A 15,998-nucleotide genomic window follows, 5' to 3' on the forward strand; every position below is an offset into this window, starting at 1 on the left:
CCATTACTCCTACACATTATGTAGTCAAAGAGTGAAATCACTCTTTAAGGTTGTACACACAGGCCCAGAAATCTATATTCAGACCCTGACTTTGTCTTGTTTCCCTCCTGAGTGTTGTTCTGTCGAGTCAAATCACTTGGCGAAGATGCAAGCTGCACACGATCCATTTCCAGCTCTGTAATCTCTTATTTTTACTCTTTGGTTATGATCATTTTATAGCCTGCATTCACACACCCACACAGGGCAGCTGTAACTCATGCAGCTCTTTGATCCTTTCTGCTTGAATGATTAACTGTCCTGTGCTAAAGCTCGCACACAAAGTTAAAGATGCATTATGCTGCATAAGTCCTAATCTGCTCAATTGTTTACAGTCACAGATTGTGCTACAGAGAGCAAGAAAAGGCAAGACGTATGGACACAAATGCAAAGCATATAAGCCACAATAATATGAGGGGAAATAATCAAAATCTTTCATTTGGGCAGGGGTCATACATGCAGGAAGCATGAACACATGATGAGATCTACTGTACTGTGAACAATGGAGACACTAGAAGCTGGTGGAAAACAGATGATCTGGCAACTGACAGACTGAAACATCAGGGAGTATAAACTGGGGAGGCTGACTGGATAAATGATCATAGATGAATTTAACTAATGAGAGTGCAAAGGAAGGAAAACTGACGGCTGACAGGAAGTGAAACAGACAGGAGTGCAAGTTGATGTGTAAAGTGCAGGCTTTTTACAGTGGATTTATACTTATGTGTTGTAAATGCAGACCTGGCAATGGCAACTTAAGCGGGCTACACCGCAAACTCAGATTCACAGCAGAAGCATAATTTAGGCATAAATTACAATGTACCTATGATGTAGATTTAACACAAAATACATTGTCTCTCCCAACTTGCTGCAAATTGAAAGGGGTTTGTCTATAACCTTAAAAACACTATATTTTAGATGTATATGTATTAAATAACAGTAAAAAGGTTGATGATTTTAAGGAATTTAGACAGTTTTAATAAAGTCTATGACTTCTTGCAATGTTTTTTAGTGAGTTAAATGTGGACCTTTAATGAATTGTTTTATAGATGCTGATAGTCCAGCTACAAAAAAAATCACTAGACCTGAGAAGTAGAGGGTATAAAGTATTGTTGCTACCAAACTAAACTAATTTATCCCTTATCAAATTACTTTTGACTACTTTCTGTCAAGTTAACTGTTTTAGCTCAAATTTAACTTATAAAGTATTTATGTTGAAACCTGCAATGTAACATCCGTGGAAGAGAAAATCAATGTAGCACACAATAAACACAATTCAGTCTTTCCTTTTTGGTGTCCCACCCACAAAATGTAAGGAATTTACTAACTATTCTATTCTAGTTGATTCTAGCTTGGTGTTCTTGTCTCAAATATGTAACTCTGAGGGACTAATTTTGGCCTTTAATTTAGTTTTGGTGAGGAAAGACTTTGTTTTCACGGCAGTCACATTAAGCTTAAGCTAAAATGGTTTCTGTCTCGTCTGGTTTTACAGCTGAGGCAAATGTGTGATTGTGAAATGCTGATATGGCGAACTCTACAAGCTGAAACTGCAGTGGAATGATCTGAACTGAAACACAGATAAAAACTGCTCTCATACTGCCACTGTGAGGCAAAAGACAAATATTCTTGGAGCGTTATGTAACACAACACAGGGCATTTCACTGGGCTTGTTGCAATAAGTATATTTTGCTATAGCCAGACTGCCAGCTGGACCTCATGTGTCCCCATTTGCCTCTTTTGCACTTGCAGATTTTCTGGTCTGGTAATCTATTGATAGTTAGTCAAGGTGATGAAAAGATGGAACATTATTGATCCGCTGAGCAATGGAGGTCACTGTAGATTCACTGGGAAAATTAGGGAAAATGGTCCTAGCGAGTGCACAAATAGAAATGTGAGATTGTGCACACGTACGCGCTCTACATGTTTAAATAAAGACTGTGCTGGCCTACCTTTGAATTCAAAACCTGCATTCTTTTAGTGAAGCTATTTTCTGATTTCTAAAAAAAGATAAAACCATATTTCTCCATGTCTTGAATATGTAGGAGGACAAGCTGTACATAAAAAACAAAACAAAACCACACGTTTCCCCAACAGTGACAGCGACATCCGCACAACGCTGTCTGTGCAACATGAAACAAGCAATGATCCAAAAGCAGCACAGTGTGGGTACAGCTCGGGTCACAGTGCTGTATTCCTCTCTGTGTTTACTTAGCCTGTCCATGTAATGATAGGGATATCTGTAAAACTACCACTGCTGCCTCCACTCTCTCTCATTCTGTGTCCTTGTGTCTGTGTGTTCTCCAGGCTCCAAAGTTAACGTCTTGTCCTTCCTCCTGTCTGTGCTGTCCAAGTACTGTATGTGGATGAAATGGCCTGCACAAAGATACCACTGCCCCCCCCCCCCCCCCCCCCCCCCCCCCCCCCCCCCCCCCTTAGTGATGTGTTTACATTAGGTTTGTCTGTTCCTTTGGACTATCCAATAACACTTATTGTATTGCATTTAATGCTCAGCAAGCAGCACAGCTGTTCCTCTTCTTTCTATATTTCTTTTTTCTTTACGTGTTCTCCGGTGCATGAAATGAGACAAGCATCTCTGAAAGAGCAACTGCTGTGTCTTTGTCTCGTTCGGTCTTTAAAGTGTCCACTGAAGCTTGTGTTAAAAGCAGGAAGTCCTCCAATATCTCCCACCTTCACACCATGACATCACACTTTTTTCCTACTGTTGATGTTTAATTTTATACGCCGTCTCCTTTACTGCTAAAGTGTTTATTGAATCACTGAGTCATCTGCTTTTCTGATTGGATAATGTGATAATTGATTAGCTCTTGCGTGTGTGTGTCTGTGTGTGTGTATAAAAGAGAATGCTAATATGGTATCAATCTACCTAATCTAGGACGGGCAGACTGAAACGTTATAATTTAATAAATATTTCAGCAGTAAGCACGACTGTGTGGGAGTTCCATTTGATTATACTTATGAAGTAATTTCCTCTGATGCATCATCTGCCTCTCATTCAGGTGGCCATACACTTATTTTTTCATGTTTATTTGTGTACAATGTTTTCATTACCGGGTTTCAGGTTTAGGATTTGTGTGACTATAAAGACACTCCTCAAACACCCACACACAAGCACTGTGGCTTTATTTTACCCACTGGAAAAGCTTGTTTTCTGAAAGCCTTGAGACTTTAATGCCAAACAGCTGAGCTCCTCTTAAAGCACTTTTCAGCAGCCATCTGAGACCCTGATTCACATCTATCTATCTATCTATCTATCTATCTATCTATCTGTCTGTCTGTCTGTCTGTCTGTCTGTCTGTCTGTCTGTCTGTCTGTCTATCTATCTATCTATCTATCTATCTGTCTGTCTGTCTGTCTGTCTGTCTGTCTGTCTGTCTGTCTGTCTGTGTATCATTCTATCTATTGTCTGTCTCTCTCCGTCTACCTTGTGAAACAAAGGATTAGTATGCAAGACAACAAGGCATTGACCAACTTCTACATTTACTCCAAAACTTTCTGGGAATCAAGAAAAGTATGGCCTTCAGAACTTTCTGGCCCACTGTTGCTGTTATTGGAGCTAACTGCGGTTGTTCTAACTCAGTGTGTATTTTTAGGATTTGAGAATGCAGAATTCAAAAAATCTCCAATGCCACACAGTTGTCTAGAGAGTTTGACTGTCACTTGTGATTGCTGTGCAACACTTTGTTTTCATGTTGCAGAGATAAATAAAGCTGGAGTTGATTTAGCTCAAAAGGCTGGACTGTAGGAGAGTGAAACCAGACTGCAGACAATAATCTTTACAGTTTAATTGCTTTTGTAACTAATTAAAACCACAACTGCAATATTAAAAAAAAAATAATAATCAGACAGCAACTCTATTCAGCTGCAGCTGAATGAAGTGATTCACGTGAGGCAGCTTCACCATCACAACTGTACTCTGGCCTACAAAGCTGTCTCTGTGACCATTCACGGCTGTTCTGTTTATAGAAGAGCAAATGTTATCCTGGAGTTCGTGACAACGCTTCATGTTGATGTTATTTCGGCAGCAGTGATAACCTACGGTAGCTAACAGAGTCTCTTTCATACAGAGATTTGATAAATGAGGTGGTGGAGTAAGCCTCACTCACTGATGCCAAATGCACCCAGAGCCTTTGCTCAAGCCTGATTTTCAGAGCGTGCTCTGATCTCACTCACCCATATACACGAGCTACGAGACAATGACTCTCCACTGCATTTTAACTGATTTGTTTTTACAGGCCATTATCCTGCTATGCTGCTAAGCTTTACTCTTTATGAATCCATGCTAGTTTTTGTTGGCAGAATATTTTGTGAATATTTTTTCCTCTTCTTTTTCTTTTTTCCCATATACAACATTAACAGTTTCCACTGCTTCATGCTTCTTCCTGTGTCTCTTCCCTAATAAAAGAGGAGAACCCCCTATTTTCTTCTCACTAAGAATTCTGTACCATTGAGCATGCATACATTATTATAATTGGGCTAATCTTTTCAGGTCCTGCCAAATATGGGGATATCAACATTATATTAAGGTCATCTCATGTGGACATATTTTTTTACATTTTTAATTTGTATCCAGAATGAAAAGACCTCACTCGTTTATTTTGTGCAGTTTCATTTTATTGCACACCAGCTTCTACATCATTACTATTAAGCAGTACTAGAAATCAGACAAAGCCTCTGCCTTCTGCTGCTTTCTGTCTGTCTCAGGAAAGAAAAGCTGCAGCCCAACCCCAATCTCACACCCAGAATCACAATAGCAAGAACTGGCTGGCACTTTATTCATGATCTCATGCCCCCAACTTCACTGGGGAATAAGTGACTATCTCACAGCAATACTTGATGGGAATCAGGAAGCTCCTCCCAGAGACACAGAGACAGGAAGCACAAAAAGAGTCACATCACTCTATTTTGATTCTTTAAATGTATCTCACTCTCTTCCTCTTCTGTCCCTTTTTTTTGCATGTCCAGTGTGTTCTTTGTGAATTAGATGTAAAAAAAAGTCCTTATTTGATGACTACATATAAGACTAGAAGCAAAAGGGAGAATAAAACTGATATTCTTGGAAATATGTCAAATTGGCCAAGGCTGCAGGGTGCCAACAAGAAAAACAGAAGCTCAGTATTAAAAAAACAGATGTGACAACTTTTGTTATTATTAATCTAATCCGCTGCTTACATCTGTTTAATATCAGCTCTGCCTTTTGTTTAATCCCACTCAAATGTATTATGTCCTGCACTGTACTCTAACCACAACAGAAGACAATCAGCAGCACTGCCAAAATGTCCATGAAGAGCAAACTGAACCCAAGCCTCGTTACTGCATGTGTTGTACCTGTGTATCATGTCTTCCAGCCTCTTCCCTTGCTCTTCATCTTGTTCCAGCTGTTTCCGCCGTGCCTCCTCTTCTTCCACTCCCATGCCCTGGAGCAGCCACCGCTCACGCATAGCTTTGGACTGAGGACACAAAGACATGCTGGTTTCAGTTCACGCAATGGCTCAGTCACTCTAGAGTACAAATAGAATGGGAACCTTCTTGTGACTAGAAACAAATCAGTGGTTGACTGGTAATTGTATTGAATTTTGTTTTGCTGTCTGCAACTAATTGCAAGTGGCTGTCCACAAGGCTGAGCATATGATACTCTCAACCTCTGGATGACCACTGGTGGAAGGAGACCCAGCAATGACCCACCAGGGTGCAATCACTCTCAGACTTAAGGTTTGCAGATAATCCCCATCTAATTTATAAGAACAGACAGGCTGCCAATACGTAACAATCAATCTGAGTTGTTCTGTCATAAGTTCACACAAGTTTAACCACTGCTTTTGGAATAGATTAACCTATTTTCCTGTTTGATCAGAAGATCACGATGCCATGACTCCACAGCTGGTTGGCTTAGCATATAAACTGAGGTTGGTGGGAAATAGAGATGCAAAGGTTTAAAAACTAGAAGCACAGATTTTTTTCACTAGACTCTAGAACTGACAAGAAAGAAATGTAATAAATAAAATGTAATGAAGCATGCCAGAGTGCTTTATTTGACCAGGCAATGAATCAATTAATAATTGACAAAAAGGTTGTGATTATTTGTCTGTCAAATCAATCCAGTGAGTAACTGTTAGCTCTAATAAATGGCAGCCACATTGGAAGCCTGTTAACTGATAACACCTTTATGGTACACTCCTACTTTACTATTTGGATACAGCTGGTCTAATGGTGCATAGAGTCTTCTCAAATGACCAAATGAGAATGTTTAGAGCAGAAAAGGTTGTCGACCTGTTCAGCAGACTACATCAAACACTACATCAGCATCTTTGTGATAGTGTGTTTTTGTTAAACATGCTGTTAACTGCCACTGGAGCACCGTTACGGGGGCTAGATTCCTCTAATCACTGCCGAGCACAGCTAGAACAAATAACCAAACATGTAGGAGTTTTTATGTAACACAGAAACTCTGAACTCAGCTGCTACTCATAGGAAACTACTCTTTGTTAAAGGCGAATCCCACAAGCCCGAGAGAGCTACAGCAACCATTCTCCTTGATGTAAACAACGTTATTTTGTTAGGAACATGCGTTATAAAAGCGCTTTGTCGGCTAAATATCATCATGTACAGTCAAGGTTGTTTTCTTCAACTAAGAGTGTTTTTTTCTGTGAACTATAACAAATTTATTTTTTCTCAAATTCCAAAAAAGGAAAGAAATTTAAGTACATTCACTGTGAGCATGATGCTTTTCTATTAAGTTTTACTAAACAAGCAGTTTAGTGAAAATTTGTCCTTTGATCATTTTACTGCTGTGTGAAGAGACAGATGGTATTTTGGTGCACAAATATTTCTCAAATTAGACTAAACAGGGATAAAATATGAAGCAGATTTTCTACTGTCTCTCTGTTTCTGTTTAAATGATTTGTAAGATAATAATAAGCTAAAGAAACAATTCTTGTTTCGCTATGCCTTATAATAACAAAACCAACAACATTGTTTTGTGTTTTATGGTATTTTATTGCGTCTCGATTTCTGTCTCCAGATTTGTCCCAGAGACATATCTGGGCACACAAAAATTCCATATACTGCATGTGGTCCCTGTAGCCCTGTGTTTACGTTTCATGGATAAACAATATAGATTAGGCCCCACATTAAACCCCAGGTTTGTTTGTCTGATTCTTGCGGTATTAAACACAGAAAATCAACCAGGGTGCCAATCTTCTCATCACACAGGCGGCTCTGGATTTCTTTAATGTTTTATAGATAATGCCAGAGCTCTGTTTACGCCATTAATGTCTCCGTTTCTGTCTGGAGCTTTGCTTTGTTACCACAACAGAGTGGAGCGGGAACACTCTGATTCACCTTTTAGCTGTTTACTGTCAAACTGTTGCTTGGCTGGAGGTCATAGAGCTGAAAATTACCCGTGTGACTCCCCCCACCGTGCGCGCGCACACACACACACACACACACACACACACACACACACACACACACACACACACACACACACACACACACACACACACACACACACACACACACACACACACACCACTTGTGTACAAGTAGTTGAATGCTGCACGGCCACTAAATCGAGCTGATCTCACATATACACTGATTAAGTCCTAATTAAATATTTAGAAACTCACATGGTGGCAAGTCAGTGCATGTAAGCATGTATAATCATGGTCACAATGACCTGCAGCGTTTCAAACTGAGCATCAGAATGGGGAAAAAGGTGATTTAAGTGACTTTGAAAGTGACATGTTTGTTGGAGCCATACAGGCTGGCCTGAGTATTTCAGAAAGTGCTGATCTGCTGGAATTTGCCCGCACAAAGATCTCTGGGTTTATAGAACATGGTCCAATAAAGAAAAAAAAGCCTCGTCGATGGCAAATGTCAAATGATAATGGCCAAATTGTATATGCAGAGCATCTCTGAAAGCACAACATGCAGAACTTTGAAGGGGATGGACAGCAGAAGGCTGCACCGTGTGCACTGTCTTTCAGCTCAGAACAGGCTACAATTTCACGGGCTCACTAAAATTGAACAACAGACGATTGGAAAAATGTTGCCTGGTCTCATGATCTTGGCTGCAACATTCAGGTGGTGAGGTCATGAAATCATGGATCCATCCTGCCTAGTATCAACAATTCAGTCTGCTGTGTGGAGGTGTTTTTATTAGCATACTTTTGGCTCTAAGTGCCTTGAATCAGCCTTTGTTGTTATTTGGCGCTATATAAAACAACTAAATTTAACTTGAATACCAACTGAGCATCTTTTAAACACCATAGCATACCTGAGTGTTGCTGCTGACTTCATCCATCCCTTTATGACAAAAGTGTATAGCATGCTGCAAAGCTCAAATCATCTAAAACAGGTTTCTTGAACATGACAATGAGTTCACTGTACTCAAATAGCCTCCACGGTCACCAGATCTCAATCTCAGTGTTTCCAGCACCTTGTTAAATGTGTGCAATAAAGAGTTCTGAAAGAAAAAAAGTGGTTCATGAGGTGCTAGCGAGTTGCATTGTGTCTGGTGAGTGTATGACAGAAATATTTTGAAAGGCAGTTGCACAACCTGGTTATCAGTTAAACCAAACAATTTAAAAACTATGTTCTGCTAAATTTTCCCGTCCATGTTTGATTTTCTTGCGCTGCAGTTTTCCATCACAAACAGCTAGTTTCAAGTTCATTAAGCAAATTCCACATTCCACATCGAGATCACAGCGGTATTCTCTATATGATTTAGAAACCATCACTTATTCAGAGGAGCATGGTTGGCTATATTTGTGCCTGACCTCTTACCAACACTGTGGAGGTTTATCAATACCATAATATATATATAACAGCTTTCTGTAGCATTTCGGCTATCAAAAAGCATTGGTGAATAACTTGTTTCCCCTGAGAACCAGACGGCTCTTTGCTTCTCTCTCATGCTGTTTAACAGACTTTCCATTTCCTGTTGAGCTGTGACACACAACCACTCTGAACTCGGCTATTAAAGGGAGGGTTTCAGGCTGTTATGAATGTCTGTGCTTGTCATCAGAAAGTGAAATAACCAATTTATCAAAATATGTAACGCCCAGATGGAGACACTGCTTCAAAAAGAGAATTCATGGCCAAGGTTAAACTTTGCTCTGAAGTCATGCCGATGTTTACAAAGTTCCAGACTCATATCATCGCCTCCATTGAGAAGCTTGAATCATGCAGCCCAGAGGTCCTTATCAAATCTCTGGGCTCTAGTTCCCGTTTCCTCTCCCAAGCCACTGGGTCTCCAGAGAGCGCTCAACAAAGCCTGCTTCATGCTGCCTGGCAGCGTGGCACTTAGCGGTAATGGCCATTAAATGGAACTGTGTGACCAGATACTGATTACATCTGGAGTTCAAGCCTACTGGTGTTGTATGAAAGAAAAGTCCACAGATCATTAGAGATCAGTGGGGGCTTGATTCTGCAGATAGAGCAAACATATTCAGATTAAGATCCATTCTGACCTCTCTTGGTTTTTCATTTATCTTTAGGGAGCATAAGAAGGATAGTTGAGTTGTGATGACTTTTGAATGAATCCAAACTTATCACAGCCATTTAAGGCTGGCTCCAAATGTGAGTTCATCTATAAGACTTGTAAGGTAAAATGCGCAATCAAGCCATTGACTTGAAGTTATGCTTATTGTATTAGTGTCTTTTGGAGCATTTACAATGACACTAATTAACCGATTTATGCATCACATCTGTTCTTGTTAAACAAATAATATAGCTTTTTGCATAACATGGCAATGGCCATCCATCCATGCATTATCAATTGCTTATTAGGCGCAGCAGTCTAAGCAGAGGAGGCCAAGGTGTTTCCAAGCCAGACGAGACACTTCACCTAGGTGGCACTGAAGGGACAGATGCCTGAACCACCTCAGATGAAGGAGCTTCTCCCCTAATCTCTAAGGGAGAGCCCAGGTGTCCTTTGGAGGAAGCTCATTTCTGCTGCCTGTAACCAAAATCTAATTTCTATGGTCAATACCCACAGGTCATGAAGATTGGTAATGGTGGAAAAATAGATTGACCAAGAAATTGACAAATTCACTTTCCTGCTCAGCTCTCTCTTCACCTTAACAAACTTGTCTACATCACTGCAGATGCCACATCAATCGCCCTGTCAGTGTCCCACTACACTGACCACTCACCTGTGAACGCGTTTAAGACACTTAAATGCACTTAAATAAGACACTTTAAGCCACTTTGGATGGAAACCTGAGTGGGCAATTTACCTTTTCTTGGCTGAGAACTTCAGACTTGGAGGTAGCAATTTTAATCCAAGTAGCTCCACTTTTGGCTGCAAACTACTCCAATATAAGCTGGAGGTCATTGCTCGATAACGCCAACAAAATCACATCATCAGCAAAAAGCAGAGTCGAGCTCCCGAGACCACCTGAGAACACCCTTCAACACTTAGCTGTGCCTAGAAATTCTGTCTATACAAATTATAAACAGAATTAGGGACAAAAGACCCTTTGGTGGAGTCCAACTCCATCCGTGATTAAGTTTGACTGTTAGAAATGTAAACCAAGCTTTCACCGCAGCTGAACAGGGATTTCTTTCCTTATTTTTCAGAGTTCACAAAACAAGGATGGATGCCAGAATCTGAGTCTTCAAAGCAGAAGTGCAGAAACCAGTAGGTGGCATCAACATGGATGTTTTCAAAGTTAAGTTTTGTCATTTGCAAGAAGACTAATTCAAACTTAGCTGAAGTGCCACTGAAAAGTTGGTAAGTGTAGCACTGTAGCACATCAGTGCAGCACTGATAAAACAACAGTGGCTGTTAGTCTAAATAGCAGTCATTGCAGTAGTCTGAAATGTCAGCAGTTTGTGTCATGTGTAATTTGTTATGATTATTACTTTCAGTGAAGAATAACCCAGATCGGGTCAAATAAGAAAACAGATATTAGAAAGGAGCACTGATTCATCAGCACTTTCAAAGCAAACACACACACTAAAAAATGTTACGTATAAAATATGCATATGCTTAGAATGATAAACACCCTTTGCAGATGAGCCCTAACTGGAAAACTCGACTCTTCAGAGGGCTCAAAACCAAATATACGAGTTACTGTAAACCCCAATTAATGGCTGAACTGCACTGCATGCTTTAATGAAAGTGCACATGTCTTGAATCAATGTTTTTGTTTTGCCCATGTTCCCATAAGTGGGTGTTAAATGGTGGAAAACACTAGTATGTGGAATCAGACGTATTTGATAAAGGATTCATTCATGCCAAGTGTGTTTAATGGCTCTAGTTAGCGAATGGAATGCATTTTTATTGCAAATATTAAAACTGGTTCCCATAGATATTTATGTAGTTTAATGAGTACCCACAGCTATTCTTTTAACCACCCTGCAACTCTGCAGCAGCTACGGCTGTGGGATTTTCCTAATATTGTCTTTTGAAGTTAAACCAATTATACATCACAAGAGCAGCACCATATTTGACTTGTGTTGCTCATGCACACATTTTATAAACACAGTGACGACACTTAAATAAAAGTCCAGTGACATATAGTTTAAACAGCGTCACATCGTGTGTCAAAGCTCGAAAATTATGGGATGCCTCAGTCTGTTGTGTGACAGTGGTTTGGTTGGGTGAGTTTTGTGTACAAGGTCAAATAATTCATTAGTAGTTGAAAGAAGAAGTCCGCATAAATTACAGATGCCTGGAAGCTGCTCATTTTATAAACTCATAATGTGTCAGCAGCTTGTATCCTCTGTCCTACGTTTTATTTGGACATCAAATCTGTGTTTACTTGAAACTAAAATCTTGGCTTACCGGTAGTGGCTGGCATTAACTATGAGGGGATATATTTGTGTGTTTGGATTTGAGTGTTTTTCCTGTAAAGAAGAAAACAGCCAGGCCAGGGCCTACTTAGCCAAGGGAAACTCTTGTTCTAATAGGCCTGCACACCAGGAGATACTGAGGTGGAATCACTAACATCTCAGCCAAAAACTGACAAACACACTCACACATGCTCATGAGTAATTAAACACACTTGCATGCAGCATGCTGAAATGAGACAAAACAGTTAAGGAAGCTGTCAAATCGATCTATCTCTCAAGGGTCGAAGCTATATCTAGATAAAGAAAGAGGACAGAGCAATAACTCATAAGAGCATCATGACTCACGTCATTCCCCTGTGAACTACTAACCCTAATCTGCACTCTCCACCTTCCCTTCACCTTTACGCTGACCTAATTTTAATCAACCAGTACCTCAGTCAAAAATGTATCTCTCACATGCAGAAGCTCACACTGTTTTAGCTCAGCTGTACGCAGTGCATTCAAGTAATGAATAGCTCTGTGTAACACGAGTAAGCAGAAAAGTCTGTAAGTACATCACAATCCAGGACTTTTGTCAGACATCCAAGTTCAACTGAGTGAATGTTGGTATTTCTCTGTCTGTTGTCTTTAAAAATGTTAATAAATATATAATTTTCAAATTTAGCCCTTACAGTGGTACCATAAGTGTTATAGCTGAATTATGCAAAGATGGATAAACAGCTCCTGAGCATGTCCAGGATGATATTTCTTTGCACATGTGCACATAGACAGGCGATGATGTTTTATTGCTCTAATATAAAAACAACAGGGCATTTAATCCTTACTTGAACTGTAAATAATACTTATACATATGTATCATATGTACCCAACATATGTATCATAAATACATGACATACCTTTACATGTTGCAGTTGCAGCAGCAGGTCATCAAGCTGGCTTCTTTTGTCATCAATTTCAGTTTGCCGCTTCCGTTTCTCCTGTAAGACAAAGAAATGTAAGAGTTAAAAATCAAAGAGCCTGTCATTTGAAATCTGGTGTGTTACTGTTGTAAAGTTGAGTCTTGAGTTTGTAGCATTTAATATTGCCTGAAAAGAATAAAAGTAATGATGTCACAGTAGAACTGATGCTTGACTTCCTCTTCCTCTTTCAGCTGCTTTTCCACAGTAGATCATCTTCCTACATCTCCTATCTCTAACCTCTTTCTATGCCACACCAACCCTCTGCTTGTCCTCATTCACTACATCTTCTTTGTGGTCTTCCTCTTTTACTCCTGCCCGGCAACTCCATATTCAAAATCCTTTGACCAGTATATCCATTCTCTCTCCTTGTCACATGTCCAAACCATCTCTGCCTTACCTCTCTAACTTTGCCTCTAGACTGCTCAACCTGAGCTGTCCCACTGATATACTCATTTCTGATCCTGTCCTTTTTTACATTTTACAGAAATCTATACATTTAATTGTCTGCCTCTATGTGTTAGTTCTGAAATAAACTGGCAACCTGTCCTTAAACCCTATAACGGCTGACAGACTCCATCCCCCTCATGACCCTGAATTGGATAAGTGATCAAAAAGATGGATGAATTGTGTCTGAATTTTTGACTTATGTCCTAAAACATCTATTGTGAAATTTTGAGCTTTTGGCCACAAAATTCAAAATTCATCTTGGACTTCCAGGCAATGTTTGTGCCAAGTTTCCAAAATTCCCACAAGTAGTCTGTGAGATGTGAGATCTGAGGGATAAATGGATGAACAACTGGAAAACATAATGCCTTCAGAGACAGCTTTCAGCAGCGCCTAAGCATAAGAATACAATTGTTTTATTGATTGAATGTGTTTACATTTTAATGGTGCATTGCAATCTGCAAGACAAAGATCCCTTTGGGACAAGTTTAATGGAGAGATTAAGGTTTAAACAAATTCAGTTTAGAAGTGTGCAGAGACTGAAATGCGATATACTGTCGATCTCAATTTAATAATGATAAGGTGTGGTAGAGTTTACTGGTTGAGTACTGTCACGGATGCTCCAGTAAAGCCAGATTTTATTCATAATAATTGTTTTTTCTGAGAAAAAAAAAATCCACTACACTGTACGCTGTCCGCATGCTGTACATATGTGCAATTAAATGTCTCCTTATGAAGACCTGGGTAGAAATATGGTCCAGGGGGCATACACAGGAAGGAAGGAAAGTATTAGAGAGGTTGGAGGTGAAAGCTTATTGAGGTTTGAGAAGGGTTAGTGCTCACAAGCTATATAAAGAGCAGAGATTTGACCTTGATTACTCCACGTGGCACTGTCATTGAACTTGGGGTGGGAAGAACATTCCTTTATGTGGAGATAAAGGATAAATAATGGGTGGGAGAGGAGGTGGGTGCATGGTGAGTGGAAGGTTTTAAGCTGAAAACAAAGAAAATACACACAAAAAACTAGAATGATTAAAGCATGCACATAAATGCATGGAAATGTACAAACAAAGCAGGTCCCAGTATAAGCCTGCTTGGGGATGACGAGCATGAGACAATGTGGATGTGTATGTGGCTTCATCTCTCCCACTCACTACTCTGTGGGAGTAGACTGAGGATTTCTGGGACGTTTCCTGTTGACTAAATATAGCCATAAGGGGAAACCCCCCAAATATGAATGAACCTTGGACCATTTCTCAGACAAAGTAAGTGAAGACTGATGCAGAATAGAAAAAAGAGGAGAAGGGAATACGGAGCTGAATACAATGGAATAAAAATAGAGCAGAGGAGAATTCAATAGATGTTATCAGGAAACAGGTGAAAACAGAAATAAAAGAGTCAATATAGAAACAAGATAGGTAAATGAAAAGGTTGGGGGACTTGCTGCTGTTGCTTGTGATGTTTCAGCACGTAAAAAAATACAATTCTGTTACTTTAAAGACCCTGTGACTGCTCTGCATCAAAATCAGCACCTCTCCAGCATTTTCTCTGCCTAAGAGTTTCTAACGTGGGTGGAAATGAGATCCCGGGCTTTATTTTTCCTGTACAGGGCACACAAACACTTTGGGCACAAACACAAATTTTCCAAACATAAATACTCAAATAAAATTGTCCTGGTAAATCATGCCAGGGAGTAATGTAAAACTGTTACTGGCAGATTCTACATGCACCTCCTTGTTGCACACAACGTGTTACTGAGGGCTGCCTAAACATAAAGCTTAAGCGCAGAGACCTCCCTGCCAGGTATTGACCAGCTGACAGCTGACTGGCCTTTTTGCAGATCTGATAAAGTTTCTAATCATCGATCATGGATCTCCAGCATGTTGCCAGGTGTACTTATGAACACCTTTACACTCGAACATGGTGTTTGTTACTGTAATCAGCACAGAAATCTAGTAACAAAACTCCACTGCGACCAGGCATGCTGTTCCCGAGAGGGCCACCGTAAAGCACACCACCAGAGACTCAAAGAAGATCTTCTGGACTCCGTCAGTGCAAATGACAGCCAGAAAACATTCCCCAACAGCAAGATTACCTTCTAGGCCTTATAAGCACTTTAACAAACACCAAAGTCCCTTTAGTGGCCTATCCAATCCAATCATATGTGTCTCATTTGGGCTGAGTCCCACGAATGAAGACCTGGCCACCTGAGTCAGCTAAGAGATTTGACCCTTGTATCCATTTTTCCCTAGAAGTCCCTTGCCTTGTGAGACCCTACCAGGTGCCAGTTGCCTCTGACAACATAGTTACACTCATGGGTAGACTAAAGCACACAAACCACCTTGATCCTTGTAGCGGTATCACCAAGTCTTCTACATAATTTATCAGACATCTGTTTTTGAGATGTTATCAAGGAATGTTTTCAGTGTGCCCCCCCCCCCCCCCCCCCCCCCCAAAAAAAAGAAAAAAAGAAGAAGAAGAAGTCTGCTCTAGATATAAGCACACAAACCTTTGACTTTTTATTTTCATTTGCTTTTTGGTGTAGTCAACCACACTGGTTAGAATTAGGAAAAGTTCATACTTTGTGCAACAATATGTAATTTTTGCAAAATGACAGGTAGCTCAATTTTCTTAAATTACTTGGTTGCTCCATCTGAGCATGCTCATACTGGTGCAAATTTTAAATGCAATTATTCACGGGTTAATTTATGCTATAAAACATAATTAGAGGCTATAATA

The 15,998-nt window shown here is 40.0% G+C and overlaps 1 protein-coding gene across 7 annotated transcripts in view; it reads right to left on the minus strand.

Moving 5' to 3' along the window:
• Positions 1 to 15,998, minus strand: part of LOC134630956 (PALM2-AKAP2 fusion protein) — a 93,437-nt gene that overhangs the window by 57,219 nt on the left and 20,220 nt on the right. For all 7 annotated transcript variants that reach the window (XM_063478788.1, XM_063478785.1, XM_063478784.1 and 4 more), the window contains 2 exons: positions 12,753 to 12,833; positions 5,383 to 5,504 (listed from right to left, as the gene is read on the minus strand). In XM_063478788.1, coding sequence (XP_063334858.1) covers positions 5,383 to 5,504; positions 12,753 to 12,833 — 203 coding nt within the window. The remainder of the gene's footprint in view (positions 1 to 5,382; positions 5,505 to 12,752; positions 12,834 to 15,998) is intronic.

The sequence above is a fragment of the Pelmatolapia mariae genome, linkage group LG7 (genome assembly GCF_036321145.2).
Source record: "Pelmatolapia mariae isolate MD_Pm_ZW linkage group LG7, Pm_UMD_F_2, whole genome shotgun sequence".
Classification (NCBI taxonomy): Eukaryota; Metazoa; Chordata; class Actinopteri; order Cichliformes; family Cichlidae; genus Pelmatolapia; species Pelmatolapia mariae.